Source organism: Somniosus microcephalus, chromosome 5 (assembly GCF_052327205.1).
Source record: "Somniosus microcephalus isolate GS21.2 chromosome 5, FLI_Smic_1.0, whole genome shotgun sequence".
Taxonomy (NCBI): domain Eukaryota; kingdom Metazoa; phylum Chordata; class Chondrichthyes; order Squaliformes; family Somniosidae; genus Somniosus; species Somniosus microcephalus.
In genome coordinates this window covers 70,949,835-70,965,981 of record NC_140991.1, presented here as the reverse complement: position 1 = coordinate 70,965,981, position 16,147 = coordinate 70,949,835, and the positions used below count along the sequence as shown (strand labels likewise).

The 16,147-nt window shown below is 45.4% G+C and overlaps 1 protein-coding gene across 2 annotated transcripts in view; it reads right to left on the bottom strand.

The window, feature by feature from the left end:
* The window catches only part of c5h10orf67 (chromosome 5 C10orf67 homolog), a 419,952-nt gene that overhangs the window by 258,748 nt on the left and 145,057 nt on the right, over positions 1-16,147 (bottom strand). For both annotated transcript variants that reach the window (XM_085987765.1, XM_085987766.1), the window contains one exon: positions 3,177-3,230. In XM_085987765.1, the coding sequence (XP_085843891.1) occupies positions 3,177-3,230 (54 nt within the window). The remainder of the gene's footprint in view (positions 1-3,176; positions 3,231-16,147) is intronic.

The following is a 16,147-nucleotide window of genomic DNA, read 5'->3' as shown; positions in this document are numbered from 1 at the left end:
CCACTGCTTTTCTTGATATATATTAATGACTTGGACGTGAATGTACAGGGCACAATTTCAAAATATGCAGAAGACACAAAACTTGGAAGTATAGTGAACAGTGAGGAGGCGAGTGATAGACTTCAGGAAGACAGACAGGCTGGCGAAATGGGCAGGCACGTGGCAGATGGAAATTTAATGCAGAAAAGTGTAAAAAGTGATACATTTTGGTAGAAAGAATGAAGAGAGGAAATATAAACTAAATGGGGGTGCACAAACAGAGAGATCTGGGGGTATGTGTGCAAAAATCATTGAAGGTGGCAGGACAGGTTGAGAAAGCAGTTAGAAAAGCTTATGGGATCCTGGGCTTCATAAATAGAGGTATAGAGTACAAAAGTGTGGAAATTATGATGAACCTGTATAAAGCACTGGTTCGGCCCCAACATGGAGTACTGTGTCCAAATCTGGGCACCACACTTTAGGAAGGATGTGAAGGCCTTAGAGAGGGTGCAGAAAAGATTTACGAGAATGATTCCAGGGATGAGGGACTTCAGTTATGTGGATAGATTGCAGAAGCTGGGGTTGCTCTCCTTAGAGCATAGAAGATTGAGAGGAGATTTGATAGAGGTGTTCGAAATCATGAGGGGTCTAGACAGAGTAGATAGAGGGAAATTGCTCCCATTGGCAGAAGGGTCGAGAACCAGAGGACACAGATTTAAGGTGATTTGCAAAAGAACCAATTGCGACGTAAGAAAAAACTTTTTTACACAGTGAGTGGTTAAAATCTTGAATGCACTGCCTGAAAGGGTGGTGGAGGCAGGTGCAGTCACGGCTTTCAAAAGGGAATTGGATAAGTATCTGAAGGAAAGAAATTTACAGGGCTACGGGGAAGTGGGACTAGCTGAGCTCTTGCAGAGAGCCGGCATGGGTTCGACGGGCCAAATGGCCTTCTTCCGTGCTGTAACAATTCTATCTTCCATGTGGGTTTTATTTTAAATTGTTCATGGGATGTGGGCGTCGTTGGCAAGGCCAGCATTTATTGCCCATGCCCAAGTGCCCTTAAGAAGTTGGTGGTGAGCCACCTTCTTGAAACGCAGAGGGCAGTTAAGAGTCAACCACATTGGTGTGGGTCTGGAGTCACATATAGGCCAGACCGGGTAAGGATGGCAGATTTCCTTCCCTGAAGGACATCAGTGAACTAGATGGGTTTTTACGACAATCCGGTAGTTTCATGGTCACCATTACCGATACTAGTTTTTAATTCCAGAATTATTTAATTGAATTTAAATTCTCCAGCTGCCTATGGTGGGATTTGAACTACCCATCTCCAGATCATTAGTCCAGGCCTCTGGATTACTAGCCCAGTGACATTATCACTATGCTACCATACCCAGGGTAAACTGGGTATTCCATTGTTATCCAATGTGTGCTATGATATAAGAAAAGAACTTGCTTAAAATAATAAATACTTTGAGTTGATGATTATTATTACATTTGGAGGGCTCTGCTGTGTTGTTTGAGCTACAGTTCACTGTTTCCCAAACATGACAGTGATCTTAAAAATCTTCTTCTTGGCATGCAGTATTAACTTCATGGGCTTACTTTCTTTCCAAATGTTGCTTCTTTAAAACTGAGCAAGATAATTTCAATCTTTAGTCCTTTAACTTTTAAACATACTGCATAATTTACTGCCACAGATGTGTGGAAAGAAATTCCAGCCTCAGCTGCTTCAGCTTCATATAACTGATGTTTCTAAGTGTGGTACTACCATTGTATGTAGTATATTTACAAAAGTAAATATTTTCAGAGGGAAAAGAAGTTCCAGTCACATTATTATTGAATTTATTAAAATATTTGTTGTATAAATCCAAGTTTAAGGACTCTGCATCTTAAGTAACTTAATACACTTTAATTACATTAAACTGCTAACTGATAGGTATTTAAATTGGCAAAATAGCAAAATGTTGTTGAACTTTAGATTTCTTAATTTGCAATGTTGTAATTTATTCAGTAACTTCTGTTGATATGTAAAATCAGACAGCTTTTTCCTTATTTAAGTTTTTCTGACAGCTTTAGTCCATCTGATTTCTGTCTTTTCCTATAATGCTGTGATGCTAGCTACACAACCCCAAAGTGTGCCAATTTCTAATCTTGTGTGGCAGTGACAATGATATATGAGGTCACTGTCATTATCATGCATGGTTATTGTGCACCATGTTCGTGAGGTTTTCTTTAACACAATCATCTTTCCATTTCTCACAGTTCATTTATAATCACAGCTTACAATGAGGTCATCATGAAATGGGTCTATTTACCCTTTCAGTCGAATGTGCTTGGAGCTTTCAAAATTCACACATTGTCTGTCATGAAACAAATGCAAATTCTTTTTTTTGTAGATTTATTATAATGAGTATTGTAACAGGATTAGGAAACTATATGGAACTACAACAGATTTCAGTGTACAGTAGTCTCTCAAAAACAATTTGTATTAAAAAATAAATTGGGTGTGGATAGATTACATCTCTTAACTTTAAAAAAAATCTATCTATTCCTTGCCTTCCCATTTGTTCGTTGTTAGTCTCCCCCATCAGGATATCCTCTTTCGTCAGGAGGGCAAGATGGTCCAGCTCAATACTGCTCCATGGCTGATTCACTAGGAGACTGCTCAATTGGTCTGGGAAAAGCTTATCAGCTTATCCCATTTTCTGGTCTGTTTTTAAGCAGTTTTTCTAAACTACTAAAAATTAAATGCCTGCCAAAGGTAGAGTAACTAACAGTTCTATGCTAGATAACTACTTAATGCTCTTCATTTATGTATCATGACTGACAGAAACAGGTTATTAAAGGTACTGCGGTAAAAAGACTGGTGAGCTCCAACTCATCTGGTTAAATGCTGCTGGTAAATATACAAGAAATTAAGCACTGATCATTTGTTCCACATCAGGATGGGTTTTATCTGCTACTGGTTCTTTTTAAATTCTTCAATACAAGATTTATTAATGCACCACCATCTTCCGGATAAAAGTTACTCATTTGAAACAATGGTGTCTACTGTTCTTTCTGCTGGCTAATCCAGATTTTAACACATTTAAGCTCCCTCGACCACATTTAAGCTTCTTGGTCGATACACAAAGACACTTGTTCCGTTCATGACAGCACACACCTGATTGTTCTGAAAATCAGACTTGCCCACTCACCTTCAGCAATGTAGCACTTAACACGCTATCCATTTTTAATTTCTGTACTTTCAACTGCCAATACAAAAAATAAACAGAATTTGATAAGTGTTGTACATCAGTTCCTGCTCAGTGATTTCCTAAGAAATCTACATTGCCTTCAAACAATTAAATATTATGTTCTTTATTCCTCATCTTTAAATTATTTTCTCCCTTGTCCAACACTGGACTACTTACCATTCTTTAGATTTTGCAACTAGAGGATGTGTGAAAACAACCTAGGGTGACTTCATAAAATATATACAGATGACAGAGGCCATTCAAACCATCTCAGCTCATCCATCTAGAAAAAACCTACAGTTTCCTACCACCTCCTTGCTGTCACACCATTCAAATATAGTGTGGTAGTTATGATCCTGTACTAACAATTCAGAGGTATCGAGTTCAAGTGGGAAGTAGTGAAACTGAATTCAATAAATCTGGCAGGCTGCTACCAGTAAAAATAAATGATCATGAAAGCTGCTGGATTATCATAAAAGCCCAACTGATTCACTAATATCTTTCAGGAAATAGAACCTGTCACTCCTACCCAGTCTGGCATATCTGTAACTTCAGTGCCACCTTCTGTGGTTGAGTCGTAAAGCTCTCAGGGCAACTTGGAATGGGCAATAAATTCTGCCTTGCCAACATTGCCCACATCTCAACAATTTCTTAAATGACTCCAATGTTTTTAACTTTACTAACCTATCCAGAAGTCCATTCCAAGTGCTCATTAGTCTGCATGAAGAGCTTCCTGACAACATTCCTAAATTTCCATTTCATAAGGTTAAAGCTATGTCCTCTAATGAAGTTTACTTTTATAGGATCTCAAAATTTACTTTATCTATACCATTCGTTATCCTATATATTCCAAAAATTCCCCTCTCAGTCATCTCCTTTTCAAGGTTGGAAATCCTATGTTCCCCCTTTCTTTCCTCATAATTCATTCTCTGACACTTAGGCCACGATTTTGGCATCGGCGGCGGGTTCGCATCGGGTTGGCTGCTCGGTGGGTTCCAGACCCGCACTGAAATAACGATTTTGACTTGATTGGGCTTATTAAGCCCGCCGTGCACGTTACCCAGTTCAATCAGTGGGTTCGGGTCTGTTGCTTGCCTCTGCTGACGACTTTGATTCAGCTGCATTTAAGGGGCCCATGCAGCCTTGGTATTTCATTCACATTCTGATGCTTCTCAGTGTTACTGATAGCGAGATGACTGCTTCAAGAACCAAGGCTTCTCCTGTATTTGATGACAACTCCCTCCATGCTCTTGTGGAGGGAGTGAGAGGGCACAAGGAGGTTCCTTTTCCCTCCTCAGCAAACCAAGGCAGCCTGGCTGCAAATTGCTGAGGAGGTTAGTGCCAGGTTTTTGTGTGGTCGCACCTGGGTTCAGTGCAGGAAAAGGTTCAATGATCTGCTACGCTCAGCAAAAGTGAGTATAACATCACACTTACCTTCAATCTGCTCTCCATCTCCTCTCATCACCAGCATTCTGCATTGTCAACCTACTCCTGCACATCCCAACTAACCCTTACATCCCTTGCACCCTTAACCATCCCTCTCTATGTATAAAATCACTCCGCCATTCTACTATGCACCCCTCCCACTTGCTATCACTGTAATGCAATGGCAACAACTAACAACGCACAGGGAGGGCCCTTGGTATTGACATCTCACTCCATCTTTGTCTCCCTCTAAGCATCTATGCTATGGATTCTCTACACTCACTCCAACATTCTCGCTCAAACTCCACTTGTGTCCCTCATTGCAGGAAAAGAGAGCCCACAATAAGAGGGAGAGGGGAGGACAGGAGGAGGGCCACCTTCCATGGCGCATTTAACCACTGCTGAGGAGGCTGCTATCAAGACCATCGGAGGTGCAGAGGAGCTGGAAGTGGGGGGCGGAGAGACAGGCACAGTAGAGCAAGCTGGTGACAGAATAGATTTGCAACCCTCTCATTTAGATTTCATGAGTGACTGATATGGCATCTGATGTTCATATAGATTGAGTACTGATCATCTGCACAATGGGATGTGTCTGCTATGTTAATATCACATGTCTAACTCATGCCTTTACTCCCCCGCAGGACCATCGAGAGCCCCCCTCCCCACTGTCCAGGAGGAAGAGCCGGAAGACTCCCCAGAGGAACCTGCAGCCTCTGAAGGAGCATTGTCAACAGAAATGAACGCCCAGCACCAGCGCAGAGACGCACACCTCGGTGGGTCATTCGCGAGATAAGATTAGTGTTGTCACCTGGTGTATCACAGCTCACAAGTGAGCATCAGCAGATGGCGGAGACAGGAACAGCAGAGGAGTCCTCATCGGAGGGCGCTGGACGCTCCTAGCTCTGCTCAGCTGCAGGTGGACGCTGTGCCTCTGGGGCCATCCAGAAATAGAGCGGTGCTGGAACTTCAGGAATAAGTGCAGGAGTCTCTGTCAGGGTTTGCAACCATGGTAACTGCGAGTGTGCAGAGAATGGAGGTGTTGATCTCAAACATGAGTAATGCAGTGGTGCACGCAATGGTGACTGTAGGTGCTGCCATGGAAAGGATGGCAACCTCCATGGAGGATATAAATCACCAGACTCAAATGAACATGGTGACTCTTTGAAAGAGATGAAATAAAACCAGAAAATGCTGGAAATACTCAGCAGGTCAGGCAGCATCTGTAGAGAGAGAAAGAGAGTTAATGTTTCAGGTCAATGACCCTTTGTCAGAACTGGAAAAAGTTGGAGATGTAAAAGGTTTTTAAGCAAGTGTAGGGGCAGGGAGAAGGGGGAGGAGAGAAAAGAACAAAAAGGAAGGTCTGTGATAGGATGGAAGGCAGGAGAGATTAAGAGACAAAGGGGATGATGGTGCAAGGCAAAAGAATGCTGAAAGGGGAGGTATGGGGAAGATGTGTTTGGTGGCGGAATCACGCTGAAGGTGGCGGAAATGGCGGTGGACGATCAAGGAAAATGTTTTATAAATATATTAAGAGTAAGAGGATAACTAAAGAAAGGGTAGGGCCTATTAGACATCATGAGGGTAACGTGTGTGTGGAGGTGGGAGACATCGGTAGGGTTCTTAATGAATACTTTGCATCTGTTTTCACAAAGGAGAGGGGCAAAGCATACATTGCTATTGGGGGAGGAGTGTGAAATATTAGATGAAATAAACATAGTGAGAGAGGAAGTATTAAGAGGTTTAGCAGCTTTAAAAGTGGATAAATCCCCAGGCCCGGATGAAATGTATCCCAGGCTGTTAAGCAAAGCAAAAGAGGAAATAGCAGAGGCCCTGACCATCATTTTCCAATCCTCTCTGGCTTCAGGTGTGGTGCTGGAGGACTGGAGGACTGCTAAGGTGGTACCCTTGTTTAAAAAGGGAGAAAAGGATAGACCGAGTAATTCAGGCCAGTCAGCCTAACCTCTGTGGTGGGAACATTATTGGAAAGAATTCTGAAGGACAGGATAAATCTTCATTTAGAAAGACACGGATTAATCAAGGATAGTCAGCACGGATTTGTTAAGGGAAGGTCGTGTCTGACAAACTTGATTTAATTTTTTGAGGAGGTAACAAGGAGGGTAGATGAGGGTAGTGCATTTGATGTAGTGTATATGGACTTTAGCAAGGCTTTTGATAAGGCTCCACATGGCAGACTGGTCACGAAGTTAAAAGCCCATGGGATCCAGGGCAACGTGTCAAGTTGGATTCAAAACTGGCTCGGAGACAGGAAGCAGAGGGTAATGGTTGATGGATGTTTTTGTAACTGGAAGGCTGTTTCCAGTGGGGTTCCGCAGGGCTCAGTACTAGGTCCCTTGCATTTTGTGGTATATATCAATGATCTAGACTTGAACATAGGGGGTATGATTAAGAAGTTTGCAGATGATACTAAAATCAGCTGTGTGGTTGATACTGAAGAAGGAAGCTGTAGACTGCAGAAAGATATCAATAAATTGGTCAGGTGGGCAGAACAGTGGCAAATGGAATTCAATCCAGAGAAGTGTGAGGAAATGCATTTGGGGAGGGCTAACAAGGAAAGGGAATACACATTACACTGAGTAGTGTAGAGGAACAAAGGGACCTTGGAGTGCATGTCCACAGATCCCTGAAGGTAGCAGGCCAGGTAGATAAGGTAGTTAAGAAGGCATACGGAATGCTTGCCTTTATTAGCCATGGCATAGAATACAAGAGCAGGGGGGTTATGCTTCAACTGTATAAAACACTAGTTAGGCCTCAGCTAGAGTACCGCATGTAGTTCTGGTCACCACATTACAGGAAAGATGTGATTGCACTGGAGAGGGTATAGAGGAGATTTACAAGGATGTTGCCGGGAGTAGAGAATCTGAGCTATGAGGAAAGACTGGATAGGCTGGGTTTGTTTTCCTTGGAACAGAGGAGGCTGAGGGGAGACCTTATTGAGGTGTATAAAATTATGAGGGGCATAGATAAAGTGGATAAAAAGGACATATTTCCCTTAGCAGAGGGGTCAAAAACCAGGGGGCACAGATTTAAAGTAATTGGTGGAATGTTTAGAGAGGATTTGAGGGGCAATTTCTTCAGCCAGAGGGTTGTGGGGGTCTGGAACTCACTGCCTGAAAGGGTGGTAGAGGCAGAAACCCTAACCACATTTACAAAGTACTTGGACGTGCACTTGTGATGCTGTAACCTGCAGGGCTACAGGCCTGGGAAATGGGATTAGGCTGGATAGCTCTTTGTTGGCCGGCGCAGACATGATGGGCCAAAATGGCTTCCCGTGCTGTAACTTTCTATGATTCCATGAATGTGGAGGCTGGTGGGGTGAAAGGTGAGGACAAGGGGAACCCTATCGTGGTTTCCGGGGGGAGGGGAAGGGGTGAGAGTAGAAGTGCGGGAACCCCCCAGAACCACGATAGGGTTACCATTGCCATTTACACTTCATCTAGACTCATCTTTTGTTTCTTAACTTGTCCCATTACCATCTTCTTTTGCCTTGCACCATCATCCCTTTTTATTTCAAATTTCCAGCATCCGCAGTATTTTGCTTCTGTTTCTAAATAGATGGTCTGCTATGGAGGATAGATGGGCATCTATTGAGGAGAGGAACCAGAGGTACATGGACGACCCGTTATGAGGACTGTCAGTACAGAGACGGGTCCTCATGGCCCCACTGATGTGGTGTAGTGGGGATAGTTGGTAAATAAAGCGCCCTAGAGTATACCTGTAACTGGGGTATTGAATAAAAAATTTTAATTAATTAAGGGAGTAAGTCATGGCAGGAGAGTTCAGACCTGTGTTCTGCTCCTCTTGCTCCATGTGGGAAGTCAGGGACGCTGCCAGTGTCCCTGACGACCATGTGTGCGGGAAATGCATCCAGCTGCAGCTACTTGTAGACCGCATTGCGGCGCTCGAGCTGCGGGTGGATGAATTTTGGAGCATGCGCGATGCTGAGAGGGTCGTGGATAGCACGTTTAGCGAGTTGTTCACGCTTCAGGGTAGGGCAGCACAGGGGGTGACCATCAGGCGGAGCAACAAAGGCAGGCAGGTAGTGCAGGGAACCCCTGCGGACATCCCCCTTTCAAAAAGGTATACCAAGTTGGATACTGTTGAGGGGGATGACTCACCAGGGGAAGGCAGCAGCAGCCAGCTTCCTGGCACCAGGGACGCTTCTGCTGCTCAGGAAGGGAGGAAAAAGAGTGGGATGAGCAATAGTGGTAGGGGATTCTATCGTAAGGGGAACAGATAGGTGTTTCTGTGGCCGCAAACGTGACTCCAGGATGGTTTGTTGCCTCCCTGGGGCCAGGGTCAGGGATGTCACTGAGCGGCCACAGGGCATTCTTAAGGGGGAGGGTGAGCAGGCAGAGGTCGTGGTCCACATTGGGGCCAACGACATAGGTAGGAAGGGGGATGAGGTCCTGCATCAAGAATTTAGGGAGCTAGGTAACAGGTTAAAGAGCAGGACCTCAAAGGTTGTAATCTCTGGATTACTCCCAGTGCCACGTGCTAGTGAGTATAGGAATGGGAGGATAGAGCAGATGAATGCGTGGCTAAAGAGTTGGTGTAGGGGGGAGGGTTTTACTTTCCTGGATCACTGGGCCTGCTTCTGGGAAAGGTGGGACTTGTACAAGTCGGACGGGTTGCACCTGAACCAGAGCGGGACAAATATCCTTGCGGGGAGGTTTGCTAGCACTGTTTGGGGGGGTTTAAACTAACTTGGCAGGGGGATGGGATACAGAGGGGAGCTGAAATAGGGGGGGATGTGCTGCCAATTATAGAGAAAAAAACAAGTCAGCTTGGTAGACAGGGCAAATATATAAGGGCAAGGCTGGATGGCATCTATTTTAATGCAAGGAGTCTTGCAAGTAAGGTGGATGAACTGAAGGTGTTGATAAACACATGGGAGTATGATATTGTTGCTATCATGGAGACATGGTTGAGGGAGGGGCAAGACTGGCAGCTCAATATTCCAGGGTACAGAATCTTCAGGCGAGACAGAGGGGGAGGTATAAGAGGAGGGGGTGTCGCAATATTAGTTAAGGAGTCAATTACTGCAGTAAGGAGGGATGATATATTAGCAGGTTCCTCTAATGAGGCCATATGGGTGGAGCTTAAAAACAAAAAGGGGGCAAGCACTTTGCTGGGAGTGTACTATAGGCCTCCAAACAGTCAGGGGGAGATAGAGGAACAGATATGTAGGCAAATCTCAGAGGAATGTGCAAATAATAGGGTAATAATAATGGGGGATTTCAACTTCCCCAATATTAACTGGGATAGTCAGAGTGTGAAAGGCTCAGAGGGTGTAGAATTCTTAAAGTGCATCCAGGAGAGCTTTTTGAGCCAGCATGTAGAAAGTCCTACAAGAGAGGGGGCGGTACTGGACCTAATTCTAGGGAATGTGGCCGGCCAAGTGGAAAAAGTGCTAGTAGGTGAGCACTTTGGTGACAGTGACCATAATATGGTAAGATTTAAGGTAGTCATGGAAAAGGACAGGGATGGGCCGGAAATAAAGGTTCTAAATTGGGGGAAGGCCGATTTTAATAGGATAAGGCAGGATCTGGCCAAAATGGACTGGGATCAGCTACTTGTAGGAAAATCCGCATCAGAGCAATGGGAGGCTTTCAGAAGGGAGATTGGGATCATACAATGGCAACATGTTCCCGTAAAGATCAAGGGTGGTTCCAAAAACCACAGGGAACCTTGGATGTCAGGGGATATACGAGAATGGATTAGGAAAAAAAGGAGGGCTTTTGGCAGATACAAAAGGCTAAAGACGGAGGAAGCCCTAGAGGAGTACAAAAAGTGCAGGGGGATACTTAAAAAAGAAAGTAGGAGATCAAGGAGGGGCCATGAAATAACACTGGCGAGCAAAATAAAGGAAAATCCTAAGGTGTTTTATAAGTATATTAAGGGTAAGAGGATAACTAGGGAAAAAATAGGGCCCATTAGGGACAAAAGTGGCAATCTGTGTGTGGAGCCGGAAGATGTAGGAGGGGTTCTAAATGAATTTTTTGCATCTGTTTTCACTATGGAGAAGGACGATGTAGACATAGAAATAGGGCGGGGGGACTGTGATATGCTCGAACATATTCACATCGAGAGGGAGGAGGTATTGGCGGTTTTAGCTGGCCTAAAAATGGATAAATCCCCAGGCCCGGATGAAATGTATCCTAGGCTGCTGTGTGAGGCAAAGGAAGAGATTGCGGGGGCTCTAACACATATATTCAGGACCTCTCTGGCCACAGGGGATGTGCCAGAGGACTGGAGAACCGCTAATGTAGTACCATTATTCAAGAAGGGAAGTAGGGAAAAACCGGGGAACTACAGGCCAGTGAGCCTAACATCAGTGGTAGGAAAATTATTGGAAAAAATTCTGAGGGACAAAATTTGTCTCCACTTGGAGAGGCAAGGATTAATCAGGGATAGTCAACATGGCTTTGTCAAGGGAAGATCATGTCTGACTAATTTGATTGAATTTTTTGAGGGGGTGACTAGGTGTGTGGATGAGGGTAACGTAGTGGATGTGGTATATATGGATTTCAGTAAGGCCTTCGATAAAGTCCCGCACAGGAGACTGGTCAAGAAGGTAAGAGCCCATGGAATCCAGGGTGCCTTGGCACATTGGATACAAAACTGACTTAGTGACAGAAGGCAGAGGGTGATGGTCGAAGGTTGTTTTTGTGACTGGAAGCCTGTGGCCAGTGGGGTACCACAGGGATCGGTGCTGGGTCCCTTGCTGTTTGTGGTCTACATTAATGACTTGGATATGAATGTAAAAGGTATGATCAGTAAGTTCGCGGATGATACAAAAATTGGTAGGGTGGTAAATAGCGAGGAGGGTAGCCTCAGTCTGCAGGACGATATAGATGGGTTGGTCAGATGGGCGGAACAGTGGCAAATGGAATTTAACCCGGAAAAGTGCGAGGTGATGCACTTTGGGGGGACTAACAAGGCAAGGGAATACACAATGAATGGTAAGACCCTAGGCAAGATGGAGGGTCAGAGGGATCTGGGTGTGCAAGTACACAGATCCCTGAAGGCGGCGGAACAGGTGGATAAGGTGGTAAAAAAGGCATATGGGATACTTGCCTTCATTAGCCGAGGCATTGAATATAAGAGCAAGGAGGTTATGATGGAACTGTATAAAAGACTGGTTAGGCCACAGCTGGAATACTATGTGCAGTTCTGGTCGCCACACTACAGGAAGGATGTGATCGCGTTGGAGAGGGTGCAGAGGAGGTTCACCAGGATGTTACCAGGGCTGGAGCGCTTCAGCTATGAAGAGAGACTGGGCAGATTGGGTTTGTTTTCCTTGGAGCAGAGGAGGCTGAGGGGGGACATGATTGAGGTGTACAAAATTATGAGGGGCATAGATAGGATGGATGCTGAGGAGCTTTTTCCCTTAGTAGAGGGGTCAATAACTAGGGGGCATAGATTCAAGGTAAAGGGCGGGAGGTTTAGAGGGGATTTGAGGAAGAACCTTTTCACCCAGAGGGTGGTTGGAGTCTGGAACTCACTGCCTGAAAGGGTTGTGGAGGCAGGAACCCTCACAACATTTAAGAAGCATTTGGATGAGCACTTGAAATGCCATAGCATACAAGGCTACGGACCAAATGCTGGAATATGGGATTAGATCAGACAGGGCTTGATGGCCGGCGCGGACACGATGGGCCGAAGGGCCTCTATCCGTGCTGTATAACTCTATGACTCTATGACAAGGTGCTCTCCAGCTACTTGCTAGCAGTGAAGTGCGGGTGACCCATGAGAGGGATGTTGGTGGTCGACAACAAGGAAATGTGGGCTCCTCTCCAAGCGCTCACACTCCCATGCCACTGCGGAGCTCTCGGTCAGATCCCCAGATTCCTCACCCAACTGAGATGGCCGTCTCAGTCCCTGCACAGCCGCAGGAGGAGCAGACCTTTGTGGAGCCCTCCCAGGCTCCCAAACCCAGAGGACGCCTGCCAAAGGCATCTAAGCAGGCACAGCATAGAAGTGAGCAAGGTGCCTCTTCATCTGCTGAAGCCACAGGGGAACCACCACGTAGAAGCACACGTAAGAGAAAGTTAACACACAAATAGTCACAAGGGTAGTCACTTGGGTGTTTGGATCTAATGCAAAGTTAAGTTTCTCATCGTTATTTCAATTGTATTAAAGAAATGCGATGTCAAAGATTCAAAGAGTTGGCCTATGTGTGCTCAGAAATGGAAGTTGCACAGTGAGGGGTCAGGGTGCCTTTCATCTGTAATGATGGTGGTGAGAGTGATAGAAAACCACAGTTTATTGTACAGATGCTGTATGATGTGTTAAGAAAGTTGGGCAGACACTCATTTCCATGTGCCAGTCACATGAGTTTGCTGCGTAAACTTACACGAATCTGGCATGGATTAGTGTATCCCTTGCCTCATGGCCAGCAATGTGCTCGCGTGCTGGTGGAACTGGCACATCCACCTCCGCAAGGTCTTCCTCATCTGCTGCCTCCTCCGCTTCGGAGGAGGCTGTGCGCTGAGCCACTTGTTCCTCAGGCAGCAGTAAGCCACGCTGTTGTGCGATGTTGTGCAGTGCACAGCAGACCACGATGATTCTGGAAACCCTGGCTGGTGTGTACTGTAGGGCTCCACCAGATCTGTTGAGGTATCTGAATCACATTTTGAGCAAGCCGATGTTTGCTCTATGATGCTTCTGGTGGAAATGTGGCTCACATTGTAGCGCTCCTCAGCTTCATTTGATGGCCTCCTCATCGGTGTCATTAGCCACATCTTCAGGGGCTAGCCCGTGTCTCCAAGTGGCCACCTGGAAAGTTGGGTTGGTGGATTGAACAGCTGAGGCACAGTAGACTGCTGCAGGATGAACAAGTTATGGCAACTGCCAGGGAACTTGGCGTAAACATGCGCCAAGTTCTTCCTGTGGTTACACACCAGCTGGATGTTAAGTGAGTGGAAGCCCTTGTGGTTCACAAATACAGCTGGGTTGTGATGGGGTGCCCTAATGGCCACATGTGTGCAATCTACGACGCCCTGCACCCTTGGGAAGCCTGCCATATTTGCAAAGCCAATCGCACGAGCGGTTACACTTGCTTCATCCATGGAGAAGTGGATGTAATTGTGCGACATTGCAAAAAGTACATCGGTAACCTGCGTGATGCAACTGTGTGCGGCCGACTAGGGGATGCCGCTTATGTCTGCTGCTGATCCCTGGAAGGACCTTAAAGCAAAGAAGTTGATTGCGGTGGTGACTTTGACAGCCACTGGTAAGGAATGTCCACCCGCTCCTCTGGACTCCAGGAGCTGGTGCAGCATTGTGCAGATGTCAGCGACTACCTCTCGCGAAAGTCTCAGCCTCCTTTGGCACTGCTGCTCACTCATGTTGAGGAAGCTCATCCTCAGCCTCTAAACCCTGTGTTGGGGGTATTTCCTGTGGAGCGGTGCAGCCCTACGCTGATGCCTTATGCAGCATCAGGTGACTGAGAAGGTTGGCGCTCCTGTTGTGCCTTGTGCTGCTGTTGCCACGGCTGGTCTTCCTCCGATTCGGAGGACCAGGATGAGAGGGTATAAATGGTTCCCATTCTGCTGGTATATATCTCAGTTGAGGAATAGATGTTATAAGTGCTCAATGTGAGGAGAGGGTTTTCCAAGGAGGTCACAGTGCATATTGATCTCAGCTTAAACACTTACAAGGTCAATAGACCTGCAAAATGTGTTCCAAAACCTCAAAACAGAAAGTTCTGGCATCTGAAAGTGAACTCATGTTACAGGTCCGCTTTTATGCTGCAGGTGCAGCTGCCAAATATTCAGCTAGTTGCTGAACCCGGCCCAATCAGCTGGCGTGTTTGTCGCACGACGTGCAACACGCTGAAAATGTTACAAAATGGAAGACCCTCTTAACAAGCTGTTAACTGCCTTAACTGGCTCTCCCACCACTTGGTGTCGGGTCTGATCGGAACTCGCAGACCCGACACCTTGTAAAGTTGCGGGGAGGCGGAATGGCGGCGGGTTCACAAAATCACGGCCTTGGGATCAACCTGGTTGCTTTGTGCATCGCTTCAAGGAGTTGAATGTCTCCATTATGTCTGGGTGACCAAAGTGCGATCTGACCAGAATACTAAACAGGTTCAATGGGATATCCGCCAATTTATACCCTGCTGTACTGTATGTCTACTGATTTTTGGTGCAGTTCTCCGTTTATTGCTGTTTGACAGTGGCTGGATGTGTTAAGTGTCAACTACACTAACACCACTAGATCACTTTCAATTCACCCTTAAGAGACTTTGACACCATTCACAGAATATGTCTATTGCCCATTTTTTTCTTCCAACGTGCAATAGCTTGTACTTATCTACATAGAATTACATACAAGCTATAGCACAGAAACAGGCCAAACGGCCCAAATGGTCCATGCCGGTGTTTATACTCCATTCGAGCCGGCTCCACTCTAACTTCCTCTATCCATCCTGCCCTTGTATCCCTCTATTCCTTTCTTCCTCATGTATGCATCAAGCATGTATCCCTCATTATATGCAGCATTGCTATCTGCTTCAATTCCATGTGGCAGTGAGTTCCACATTCTCACTATTGTCTGGGTAAAGTAATTCTTCCTTAATTCAGTATTTGATCTGTTAGTGGCTATCTTATATTTATGCCCCCTTGTTCTGGATTCAGCTACAAGTGGAAACAGCTTCATCATTTTAAAATCTTCTATCAGGTCTCTGCTTAGTCTTCTCTTTTTCAGAGAAAAGAGCCCCAGTCTGCTCAATCTTTCCTGATAGTTGCCACCCTCTCAATTCTGATTACATAGGAGGGGCAAGGCCATCGAGGGATTTGAAAACAAGGATGATAATTTTAAAATTGCGATGCTGCCGTCAGGGAGCCAATGTAGGTCAGTGAATACAGGGGTGATGGTTGAATGGCATTTCTCCAGTCTTTCCACATAACTCAGACTTCTAACATCAGAGTTTATTCCCTTGGCTGTTCTGTGTACTGCTTCTACTGCTTGAATGTCTCCCTCAAGCATCTCGGTGACCAGATTTGGGCATAGTACTCAAGATGTGGTCTGACTAGAGCACAGTACAGTTTGATTATGATTTCTTCTGACTTGTAGTCTACTGTTTTGGCTATATAGTTCAACATTCTATTGGCTTTGTTGATTGTTGCCCTACATTGATAAAGTATGTTCAGTGTTGAGTTTAGCAAGACTCCTAGTGCTCTTTCTTCATCTTCCTTAGCTATTTCAACACTATTCAAGGAAGAATGTGTTGCCCATTTTTCCTTTGTATGTGCAGTATTTCACACTTGCCTGTATCAAATTCCATCTACTATTGTTCGCTTCACTTGCATATTTTGTCCACCTCATTCAGTATTTTCTGAGCTGTCTCATATGATTCTACTGCCCCTTCTAGTTTAGTATCATCTGAAAATTTGACTAATTTGTATTGGCTTTCGGAGTCCATGGACTGAATTAGCCGGCACTTAGAGTGCGGGTTTGGAGGCAGGTCTGCTGTCAAA